Genomic DNA, 12,554 nt, shown 5'->3' on the forward strand with positions numbered 1-12,554 from the left:
CCGCCTGCTGTGCCAGCCCACTGCCAGACGGCCTTTGTGGCTATTCCAAATCTACTCCCAAACACATGTACCCTGTTGCGTTTTTAAGTGTTTCTGGGAAATTAAGATTTTAAAGCTCATTCCGTATCGCGTGTATTCACTAGCGCATTACCCTGGCCTTTTTAAATCGTCTCTCTTGTACTTAACAGGCGACATTTCAGTTGCACTTCCCAGTACTACACTCTCTTTACAGCGATACTTTTCTCGGTGCCCTTTGCCCTCTCTGTTGGGCCTGCGCCATCAGAGGACAGCAGTCGTCATCGGGAAGCATTGTCGCTGGTTGTAGCGAACACTTGCGTCGGTGGTGTCTCCCGGAGGGAGAGTGGCGTGCTGCGGGAGGAGCAGGGCGGCCCAGACTGCCCCCTCCCTTCTTCCTTTGTGCAGAGTGGGACCTGCTGCCTCAGCTGTGCGAGCAGATGGAGCAGAAGCTGTCCAGGGCACGGGCGCTGTTGGACCGGCTCCAGAGGTGCAGGTGGGCTCTGCTTCTGCTCTTGCACCATTGGCCGCTGGGAAGAAGTGGTTCTCGCGGAACCGGTTGCGGCCCTGCGATTGCTTTTCGTGTGCTGAGGCAACCACACAGCGTCTTACATGAACGGCTGCTTCATTTTGGCCCGGTTTTGCTAATCCTCTCCTTGCAGCATGAACCAAGGGGGCGTGGGGCTAGCCTTAGTGATGCTAGCCAGACCAAGGGGTGGCGTGGCCATATTTTCCCAGATTTCATACCCTCATGGGGTATGAGCCCGGCATTTTCCTTGCGTACCCAGCGACGTCTGCTGCGTACCCTGAAACACTCCTTTGTATCTTTCGCACAGCTGCTAGCGGAGCTTTACTGTTTGGCTTCAGAAGCCTACGGGAAGAATCGTGGGTTTTGGAACAAATGCATCGGCTTTGAGCCTCAGCAGTGCCAGTTTGTTCACCGGGATGCCGGATTTTGTTCCACCGTAAAGTGTCCTCTCCGCTCAATCCTGCACATTACTTCCGTAAGTGAAAGTGGTTTGGTGCCTTTCAGGCTGGTTTAGGCGCGAGGCAGGGCACGTTATCGCGCGTATTTGACATTCTGCATTGCACTGGAAGTACACTGTTAGTACCCATCTTGGGACAGTGTGTCCCCGCAGTGCTTTGTGTTGTCTTTTCAGTGCTGTTAGCTGTTCTAGTCAGCCTGCCAATTGAAGGGTCATTGGGACTTTCGCCTCTGGACGTGCCGCGGTGCTTGCCTGCGTGTGTGGTGGGAGACGGATAGCATGTCCTCCTTCAGTGCACCCCGATTGGCTTTGAACCCCTGAGTTCTGCATGGACAGGATTACTGCCAGGAGTGTGTCGAAGATTAAGGCCTTGCACGAATCAAAAGCGAGCCTTTCTTCCCTAAATCTGGGCATAGGCGTGTGCGTTATTGGCCTTGTATGTGAAGAGGAGGCTGCAATAGAAGGCTGCTCGACAGTGCTGTCACCATTGTGAAAAATCTGCGGGTCATTTGAAGTAAAGCGGATAGCTTAGACGGGCGTGGGTGAGGAGTAATGTGCTTTACTGTCGGGTGTCTTCCAGTCGGGGTCAACTCGTGCGCAAGGCACATCATGCCTGCGTCTTTTCCAGCCGAGTTCATTGCTAGGGCTTGCTGTCTACAGGTCACCTCTGCTGGGGTTTCAATTTGAGCTGCAAGAACATTTGGAAGAGTACTCTCTCTCTCTCTCTCTCTCTCTCTCTCTCTCTCTCTCTCTCTCTCTCTCTCTCTCTCTCTCTCTCTCTCTCTCTCTCTCTCTCTCTCTCTCTCTCTCTCTCTCTGTGTGTGTGTGTGTGTGTGTGTGTGTGTGTGTGTGTGTGTGTGTGTGTGTGTGTGTGTGTGTGTGTGTGTGTGTGTGTGTGTGTGTGTGTTTCACAGGTCTCGGTGGCCGCCAGAAACTGGCCTGTAAATCTTTTCATTTTTGAACTGCTAATTCAACGCTCCATGTTTTTTGTCATGAAGCTCGAGCTGGGTTAGGAAACACTCATCTCAGCTTACTGTATGGAATGTCGCAAAGTGTACCATCCAGTAGGCTGTGGTCTTAGCAGTTTTCCAGCTGATGTTGCACAGTTTGAAGCCTGCGTGTGCAGTGGGGAGTGGAACAGCAACCCAAAATCTGAATTTTTAGCTTGCACCATCATTGTACAGCAAACATTGCTGTTAAACAGAGTTGATGCCAGTGACAGCGAATGCAGCAAATTTGTTGGAACTCAAGATTGGGCTCCGTTTTTCTAAAATGTTCGGGCTTTTTCTAAAAACACTCCCAGCCTTAAAGGGACCCTGCAACACTTGCCATCGACTACTCAGAATGTATTTTGGGGTAAAGTCTATTGTCCCAGCAATCTCCTCCCTCAAGAATTATGAAAATCCATTCACTATCAGCGGAACTAGGCACGATGAGAAACCGCGCATAATTGTTCCCTCTCAACTCGACCGCGGACAACGGGACGAAATCTGCGCGCTCTCTCCCGGAGAGGGGGACGGCTTGCGGCGTTCTTTTCGGCGGCCTTCAATATATCACATGCCGGAGCGTTCTCTCCTTTTCTCCACAATGTCGAGGCGCCTATTTCCGGTCTCGTGCCACAAAAAAGCAGGCATGGCTGCCTGCTCGCAAGCGCGCGCTCGGGCTGGTAGGGCGGTTTTGAAGCAATAACCATTTGTTGTCGAGTGGTCTAGTTGAAAGGGTGTATTCCGTTCATCACTCAAACTCCGTGTGCACTCAAAACACAAAAGAAACGCCAAAACTGCGTGCAGGTGCAGGCTTACAAGTGGTTGGTACACAGCGCCGACGACGGTGGATCGTCACAAGGAATGCGAGAAATGAGCCGCGAAGTTGACCAGCGACAGCCAATAGGACAGCCATGGCCAAATTGACGTCGCTTAGGCCATGCCAGGGGTGCATAATGAGGATAATTGAAGAGAGCGCAGTTGGTTTTTCTGTGTCTTTCACAGTGATTTGCACGCTTACCACTTCGCGTGCGCGTGTAATATTTGGCTCAGGTATTCCTGGCAGTGTAATCTAAACGCCGTGCAGGTTTACTTGCACTGCACAAAGAGTGTTGCAGGGTCCGTTTAATGTGGCAGAGTGCAAGAGTGGTGTACAGAGGACGTGTTTGAAGGCGACCGTGTGGGAAACCTATGCAGGCAGTTGGCCATTGGAATGCCTTCAGGGGCCGGCTGTGTTGATGATGCAAGACTCGACCTTTCTCGCAGGACCTCTGCAGATGCATTCCTGGAGGAGCTGGAAGGGCAGCTTGCCGCAGCTGTAGCCAGCCTGGAAGACTACCAGCCGGAAAACAGTGCTGAGGATTAGGAAGAGGAGGGCTCTCTGCAGGCCAGCTCAGATTCCCAGGTGCCGTTTACTTCTTACCGCCTTGCGTTATTGCTAGTGGCTGTGGTCGCAGAGTGTCTAGGTAAGCCGTGGCATACCGGGTAGTATTGAAGGTGCATTTAAAAATGAAAATGCAAAAATTGGAATGTGGCATCCACAAATTGGCATCCACGATCATTTCGTTATAACTGCTATTTGGCTATAAGTGGCTGCACTGTATAAGGAAAAGCGAGGGACCTAAAACTGAACATTGTGGCACGCCTGAAGTCACAGGAAGAATTGGAGAGTTAAATCTATTAACATGAACAAATTGGGAACGATTAGCTACAAAACATTCGATCCACTTAAAAACTTGTCATGCAACTTGTCGTGTGTCATGAACAGGCTGGAAAGTTGAGAGGAAGCAGCAGAAGGCAGAAGGTTGAGAGAAAGCAGCAATGTTATGATTATTTATGGTCCTTCAACTAGTACTATAAAAATGGAGCCCCAGAAAGATTTGCTTGCCAGGGATTCTGTGGGAAAAGAAGCCAAGTGGCTAGCCAAGACTAGTTTAACTCGTATGGCAGTGCCAGCACACGATTGCAGTGGCAGATTTCCCCCAGTATGAAGCTGTATGGCTGTGGTGAGGTGTTTTCTTTTTGCTGCTGGGCGGCCTGTTTTCTGGCTTCTTAGTGAGTTAGTGTTGCAGGGAAAGCTGACTGCCTGTGCAGACACTTTTGCTTGCATGGGTGTGGTGGCCAGTCAGGACTGTATTACACATCTGTGCGCTTGTGCAGTGGTGTTTGGCGATAAAAGCGGCACATGACATTGTGAGCAAAAAAGACTGAGGCGTGGCAGCGCAGCAGCAGAACGGGCGAACTCTGTATGTTGTGAATACGCGTCGCAGATCTTGCAGTGCAGCCCCTCCAGTGACTGACAGCAGGTCCTTGCCAAGCCTTCTGGGAGGCTGACATGACCAGGCAGTGTCTCACTAAAAGGGTAGCCCTCGGTTCTCACTTGGGCCACTGTGGGCAGAAGTTCGCTTTTTGTCTAATCTCGCGTGCTAGGGGAGTTGCACTCGAGTCCCAAGGTTAGCGCTCGCCTGCTGTGGGCAAGCTTTAGGCATGTCAGGCTCACTTGCACGCTAAAGCCAACAAAGATATGGACAGTTCTTTTGATTCATCTTTCCTTTTGTGAGGCTACAGCAGGCTTGTTGAGAATGCAAAGCTTTGTGGGGATGAATTAGCGTTTCTGACAAAATTGAAGTGATTATTTTGAAACGTGAATGCATCCGTCTGAATGTGTGTGAGGGGAATGTACTGTTCCTTCTTGAAGCCGTAGAGTTGGAAAAGTAATACCAGAGTCCTTCAATGCTTTTCTGGTCACGAAACTGCGCCCGGAGGTTGATATAGGGACAAAATCTCTCGCTAGCGGTGCCACCCGTCGTAGGGGGGCCACAAGCCGCCGCCAGTGCTGGGCTTGTATGCGCACTATTGCCGACGTTTTGACGCGATTATGTGCGTGCTGTTCTTCCTGTTGCCTTTTCTTAAACATCTCTGAACGCATCAATGCCACCAGATAAATAAGTCGAAACTGGATCCAGTGTCGACGACGAATGAGAGCTGTTTACTTTGGAACGCACGCATAGTTTGCTTGGGAGTGCGGGCCTACCTTATAAACAGCAGCACCTTTAAAAGTGTTCTCACACCGCGCAATAACGCATTGTGTTAATAATTACCTCATAGCCCAATTACATGCGTACTTGCGATGCCTTGAAGCGGTACGTCATAGCTCGCAAGTGTTGAAAGATGATGCTCATGCTCCCGATGCGAGCAGCTACTGCTAGATCTGCTCGACAACGTGTTTATATTTGCGCCTGGCCAAAGGGCGATTATGTTTGTGCGGTAGGTGAGCTTTCTATTCTGGTAGTGCTGCAAATAGGGGGAGGAGGGTGAACGGAATGAGACACGACTGGGTAGTACAGGAGCAATCACATTGGTTTATATCCGGCTGGCCCCTCGCGCGCTGCTACCCAAGTCTTCAAATGAAGTGAATGGTCCAACCAGAAGTTTTATTCCAGACCTTTCAATCGAGTTTACACCCAAATGCGCAGTTGTTTTGGTGTGAGCGCCGATCGCTTTCTTGACACGGGGACTTTCGACGGCGCGGTTATAGCAGCCGAGCGCTTTTGTGACCGCTCTAAACACGAGTTTCACGTGCCTAACATTCGGTTGATCACTTTTTTCCACGCAATTTACACGGGGCACCCGCCGCTTGACGTTTCCTTGTGTTTACTGTTTATAGCATTATTAATTACCGGCCGACAACCCATGATTTCCTCGGTAAGGGAAGTACAGCAGCCTAATCTGGAAGTTCCTTTTGATGCCAGTGCTGGCTGCTCGGCCGCCTTTGCCACTACCGAGGCACCACATCATACATTTTTTTTTTTGGATGCTGGGGGGGAAGGGGGGGGGGGGGGTATGATATAAAGCATTCAATAAATCTTAAATTTGGTGCTAATGATACGCCGCTTGACCATTCGTGCCGCCTCTTCGCTGGTTGCCTCTGAATCGCTGGCCGGGAGCGCGGTTTCGCCTTTGTCAGGTAGGCCTGGAGCCCGTCAAAAATCCTTGGAATGGCATCTGTCCGAAGCCTCGGTCTCTCTCGCTGAAGCGACACGACCACCCCGTTCCCCATCTGCTCGTCGGTCCTTACAACGTCGCTAGCATCAAAATGCTTTTCGCAAACCCGAACGTTCTTGCTTTCGAAGTTGAAACCGCCAGCTTCCAACCGCGGTATACAGTGTAGACCGCTTATAACGTATGTCGCGGGAGCCGCGAAAATCCGCACTATAAGCGGTACCGCACTATACGCCTCGAGCGCGGCCTGTAGGGGCGCCACTGAAATCCCCCTAGCGGCCCGTTTCGAAAGCAGGCGCGGGAGTCCACGCCCCGCTCCCCAGTGCCGCCGCTGCTTTTGCGGCACGTTCACGACTGAGATTTACCGTTTGTGAGCGTTTGAAATTCATGTTTGTGTGGAGCAGTCACTCTGCTCGCAAATGGGGTGTGTTTACGAGAGTGTAAATGTTTCCGACGCGATCTTAGTGTGGTATTTTCGGTCTGTATAAGCGCCAGGTGTGTGTGACAGGCCAGCGTCGCGGAATCGGCGTATGATGGAGCCGATTGTAGTTACACTGACCTGAATTTACTAGCCGTGTCTCTGTAACCACCGGTTCCTCAGATGTTCATGCTACGGCTATACACTACGATTTAAATCGGTTTTGTGCGCTTACATAATCAGCGCAGACTCATACCTGACAGCGCGCCAGTTGTTTGCCAAAATTATACCTCAGATATTGATCACCACCATTTACAAGCCAGTCTGTGTTAATTTCGGAAATATTCAACAAAAGTACGATGGACAATGCATAATTATACTCGGGGATCAGCACACGACAGAGTCGTCTTGTCGTGAGGTGCGCGCCCGCAGACCTTCATCTGCTTACATATATCCTCTGCGAGCAGCGCGGAGACGGGCTTACAATATAATCCGCGTCCGCGACTAAATGCTTCTTCGAAATATCGTCATACGGCACAAAAAGCCTGCAGAATAAACCAGAAACTGAAATCAGAGGGCCTTATCACATACCACACTCTTCCAATGACACATTTCATCGCTTGTTGGACAGCCTACCCTGTATACTTCCAAAAATGCATCCGCCGTACGATCAGCTCTTCGTTGAAGTAGAAAAACAAAAGGAAAGTGAACGCGAGATTGATGTGTGGGATTACTAAAACGTTCATTGCTTGATTCCGCTCCGCATTTGTACGCAGCGTCCCCCCCCGCCCGCCCCCCCCCCCCCCCCCCCCCCCCCACCAATTTCTCGCGAAATAGCAGTGCATTTCGCGTATAGTTGGTCTAGTGAAACCTACCTGGCTTAAGTTTAGACGAACGTCTTTAGCATGCCAGAAGCTGCACTGTTTTTTTTTTTCTAATTTCCGTTAGAGCTTTGTTTCTAAATTCCGCATTGGCATAGCATTTATTTTTCTGTGGTTTCATTTCCTTGGTTCTTGCTATATGGCGTGTGTGGGCACATATTTAACGACGCACAGGCTTGGAATATACTTTACATTCTCGCATGGTTTATATTCTTATAAAAGGCATAAGTTATTGTCCGGGATTGGGTAATCACTAATCACATCCCCGAAACATATTTTTCTGCGGCGTATATATGCGAAACGATGCCGCATTCGTTGTCCACGCTGCAAAATGACGCCAACCTCTCATTGTGCCAGTATCAGGCCTAAACGAGGCGTCAGTCGAATTCATTTGTGCCTGATGTTTTGGAGGTGACATGGGTGATATGTTGCTTCCGTCGCCGACGCCCGGAAGAGCGGCGACGAAGCGCGCAGAACCGCGTCCCCGGGTAGCTCTTGCAGGCGATCGCGTACTCTACGAAGACGCAGCTGCTTTTTAAGTGACCTAAACGTAATCTTTGCCTATAGTCGTCACCATAACAAGTTTTTTTTAGGGCGCGGAAAGGCGAAAAGAAGCGAAACAGAACCAAAACACTGCACGAGCCCCTATCAGTCACGCAGCGCAAATCCCGTCAACGCCGCGGAGAAGCGGCGGCAGGTGGCGCAGCGATCGCGAAGCTCGAGGCGTATAACCAAAACGTGCGCGAATTCAACCAAATCGCCACGTACCTCTCAAGTCATCCTAAATTTTTGTTCACCCAAATGCACAGCGCCTAAAAACGAAGGAAGGGTCTTTATTTCGTATTATTTTTAACATCAGCCGCTGCTGCCAGGTCTCACACATTGCAAAAGCGCGGTCTTACAAACGGCGAGTGCGGATTTAACTTCCGTTGTGTTTGTGTTTTGAAAGACCATGGCTGCGTTTTTTGCGTCTATAAAGATGCCGCAGGACATGATAAGAAAGGCCAGCGGGATTTTTTTTTACCCCACCTTGCGTTCACGATGCCGAAGGCGGCTGCTTATCAGCGCAACGTACTGGTGGTGGAAATCTTCGCGCGGCTCGCTTATTTGGGGAGAGCGGTGGCTTATCTGCACAACGTTCTAAAGCGTGAACCGCACGGACCGATTTCTCGCGAAAACGTGCAGCGCACGCCGCAGGCGCGGCGACGCCGGCGCGGATACAACTGATGTAATGTGTGCGGCGCGGTAAGAGGCGGCAACATGGCGTCGGCACTGGCCGTGAAGCGGTGCGGGCAGCTCCAGGGACCACATCCAACTGCTCGCTGAAATGCCGCATGAGGCGCAAGCGAAGATGCTCATGCAAGAAAAGAGCTGATAATGTGACCGCAAAGTGGAATATAAACTGCCATCCATGCTGCTTGTGAAAGCGCCCATCAAAAAATACCGCGGCGGTAGGCCTCAACTAAAGTCCCTTCATCTGATCGAGGGACTTTAGCCTAAACACCTCTGGCGCGGCTAGCCGGCTCGGAGCGCTTCGAATCTCCCGCCATTAGGTGCGCGTCTTTCCATTGGTGCAAGTCGTCAGGCTCCTCCCACTGCCACGCGAAGAAGCCACCGCGAGCGCGGAATCGTAGACGCGAGCATGAAAAAAACGCACGCGCAACGCCGACGTGCACAATTCGTGTGCGAAAACGGGCCATGCGGTTCACGATTAATAGAAACAACTTGCCACGCGCGGACGGGGAGCCGATTGCTATCTTCCGAGGTGCATCAAGCAAGGGCAGCTGTGGTTATCACGTACGCGCGAACTAAAGGGTGCCTATTTTTTGCTTCTGTGTCGAAGTTAGAGGAGAGCAAGGGGTGCGCGCTGCGTCAGATGGCGGATTTCATCGTTTCTTTTTTTCTTTTGCTACTCTGAAACGATGCCCCAGCTGCGCCGGTCGATGAGCAGACCCGCCGAAAAACCGCACTATAAACGGTGTTGTGCTTCGGCCAACCGCATCTTAAGCGGTATGCTTATGCATTGAGTTCTATGGGAGGCAAACCGGTGGTCACGAAAACCCGCGTTATATCCGGTCCCGCACTATAAGCGGTTACGTTATAAATGGTCTACACTGTATATCTCTTCCATTTCTCTCGAAGTTCGACGCTACTTGGGAAACAGAAGAGCGACGCCTTTTCCTTGTTGCTTCGGTATCCGGAGCTGCAGCCCGTCACACAGCATGTCTTAGGTCGAAATTTTATGCTGTCCGCCTTAAACGCGGTGCACTGGCACATGAAGTTCACGTGACGCTGATGCAGAAACTTTGGTGGAAGGAATACCGCGAGCTGCCGCCACACAACGCCTTCGGGCTGCCACCGCTGCCAGTGCGTTCTGCCGGGTGCAGCGGGGCGATGGCCCCTCTAAGGCAGCTTGCGCCACGTAGCAGCCGTTCTTGGCACCATATCAAGCTCTCCCATAGAGTGACGGAGAAGTTTTGTGACGAGAACGGTATTAAGGGACTCTGGTAATACTAAGGAAGCAAACTACAAGGCTGTGGAGGTGACTGAAAGGACGGCAAAATGTTGTGGAAAGGAGGTAAGGCAGTGTGGGTAATTTACCGTAGAAGAGCTACTGCCTGTCAAGGACAGAATTTATTTATGTATTCATACAGCAGTCCCCGCCAGAGATTTCAGAAGTGTGGTACAGAAATGTTCGTTGGAGATAAATACAGTGCGATAATTATTCACGCTATAATGGCAGCAACATAGATTAAGCAACACTTGATGCAAACAACAGCAGCGATGGAATAGACGTTTCGTGAAAGGCGAAAACGACGCGTGTCGAGATTCCAGCAGAGATCCCCGGGTGGTCAGGATTAGTTTGGCCCCGCACGGGGCACCTTGAGCAATCTTGGTGACGGTACTGGCGATACCGCGGACCCCGAGCCCCCAAACATAAGCTGGATCCAACCGTGGCGATGTGTTTATAGGTGGAGGGTTAGAAACCACGAACGGTGGCCGTCGGAGCCCAGGTCAAGCTCCGGCGGATGGGCTCCCTGTCTGTTTATCAGGCAGGGAGCTCCGGGACCTCCTCAGCTATCAGGGTAAGGTTGTGGAAGAAAGTACCCCCGTCCCCTGCTTCTATACATACTGTATGGCATTTTCAAAACCCCCCCCCCAAACGTGATCGGCCCCCTAAAAGGGGCCGCACCGAAGTATCGTTTCCTCCATTGCCATCTTTGACATTTCCTGAACCAGATCATTACTCTCGATTTCTTGTCATGGAGTCCCTCAATCCAACCCACCCTCTTGCATCTCAGTCAGTCTTCTTGATCGCAAAATATCTTGAAGCCATAATAGGAAAATCATATAAGTGCAAAAAACAAAGGTCTGGTGAACTACTAATCGAGGTAAATGACAAGCAGCAGTCCACGAAGCTTCTAGCTCAGACTAGACTGGCTGATCTAGACATCAGGGTCACACCCCATCGGAGCCTCAACAGCTCGCAAGGTGTGATATCCGAAACGGATCTCTTGAACGAAACGGATGCGGATCTCCTTGCCGGCTTGAAGGATCAGGGCGTCACTGCCGTGAGACGCATCACCATCCGCAGAGACGACAAGGAGATTCCCACCAAACACATCATCTTGACTTTCGACCGCGCAGTTCTTCCACAATACATAAATGCAGGTTTTATCCGTTGCTCCATCCGTCCCTACATCCCGAACCCGCGGCGCTGTTTTAAGTGCCAGCGGTTCGGGCATGGTACAAACTCTTGTCGTGGCCGAACGACGTGTGCGAAATGCGCGGCACACGATCATCCAAGTGACAATTGTCCATCCGATACCCTGTCTTGTGTGAACTGCGGCGGGCCGCATGCAGCGTACTCCCGCAAGTGCGAAAAGTTTCAACTGGAGAAAAAGATAATCAACATCAAGGTAACCGAGAACCTTACCTTCCCAGAGGCGCGAAAGAGGTTCGCCTCTTTCCCCCTGGGGAGGTACGCCGACGCAGCTCGCCGGGGGGCGGAGCGGCGTCTCGTTTCCACAGGGACCCAGTTCAGCGAGGCTGACCTGGTCCCTCCTCCGCCCCCCCCTGGGTTGCCTCTGGCAGCCCAAGCCACCACCACGCCGCTTGCTGAGGCAGCAGCGGTTGTGGTGGCAACCTCTTCCATCGGGACCGGTGCCGCTCCCGCCTCTGTCTCCCCGTCCTCCAGTGCGTTGGAGGGTACCGAGGTGATGGACACCACGGGCCCCGCACCGGTTCCCACCGCCACCGCACCGCCCGTGCCACCTCTGGCGCCCCCGACGGTGGCGGCTCAAACGAAGGGCTCCCGAAGGGGGGCCAAGTCCGGGGGGCCCGGTCCGTCGGGCACCCCTCGAACATCCGACGACGAGATGGATGTTGGGCCGTTCCTGCCTGCAACGCAGCGCAAGGAGCGGCCACCGACTTCCAAGCCTACAGAAAGGCCCAAAAAGCCCAATCCAAGAGTAACAGCCCCGAAAGACGACACATGAACACACACAAACACACATTCCAGTCATTCTTAAATTTAAATAATGGGAACAGAAAATATTATCCAATGGAACTGCAGAGGCCTCCTTAAAAATCTTGACGATGTGTATGAGATTCTGCATGCCAGTCAGCCTAGTATTATGTGTCTCCAGGAAACCCACCTCAACTCTAAACAAACAAATTTCTTAAATAGGTACATGGTATTCAGAAAGGACAGAATTGGCTGCACCCACTCTTCAGGAGGTGTGGCCATTATCGCCCAGAAATCATTAGCATGCCACCCTGTCACTTTAAACACTGTCCTTGAGGCTGTAGCGATCCGTACCATAATATTTAATAGGTTGATAACGGTATGCTCTATTTACATCTCTCCTGATTTTGCACTTCTGAGCTCTGATTTAGGTCAGGATTAGTTTGATTAGCTCTGATTTCGAGGCACTGGTTGACCAGCTGCCCGAACCATACATACTAACAGGCGACCTTAATGCGCACAACTCTCTTTGGGGCTCCTCCAGAACGGATGCCCGAGGTCGCCTGTTAGAGAAGTTTCTTACATCCTCCGGAGCATGCCTTTTCAACAAAAAACAGCCTACATACCATAACTTAGGACACAATACATACTCGCATCTTGACTTGGCTATTGGTTCCGCAGTTCTCTTTCCATGTCTTGAGTGGGGTGTGGGCACGGACCCATATGGTAGTGACCATTTCCCCACTTCATTAACGTATATAGGTGTAGGCCCGAGCAGTCCATCTTCCCATAAAAGGTTTA

The 12,554-nt window shown here is 51.4% G+C and overlaps 1 protein-coding gene across 3 annotated transcripts in view; it reads left to right on the forward strand.

The window, feature by feature from the left end:
* Positions 1–12,554, forward strand: part of LOC144177566 (uncharacterized) — a 102,761-nt gene that overhangs the window by 70,491 nt on the left and 19,716 nt on the right. For all 3 annotated transcript variants that reach the window (XM_077705269.1, XM_077705267.1, XM_077705268.1), the window contains exons 13-14: positions 424–511; positions 3,251–3,389. In XM_077705269.1, coding sequence (XP_077561395.1) covers positions 424–511; positions 3,251–3,350 — 188 coding nt within the window. In that variant the 3' untranslated portion in view covers positions 3,351–3,389. The remainder of the gene's footprint in view (positions 1–423; positions 512–3,250; positions 3,390–12,554) is intronic.

The sequence above is a fragment of the Haemaphysalis longicornis genome, unplaced genomic scaffold (genome assembly GCF_048455015.1).
Source record: "Haemaphysalis longicornis isolate Haplotype H1 unplaced genomic scaffold, Haemaphysalis longicornis Haplotype H1 scaffold_1, whole genome shotgun sequence".
In the NCBI taxonomy this organism is placed as follows: Eukaryota; Metazoa; Arthropoda; class Arachnida; order Ixodida; family Ixodidae; genus Haemaphysalis; species Haemaphysalis longicornis.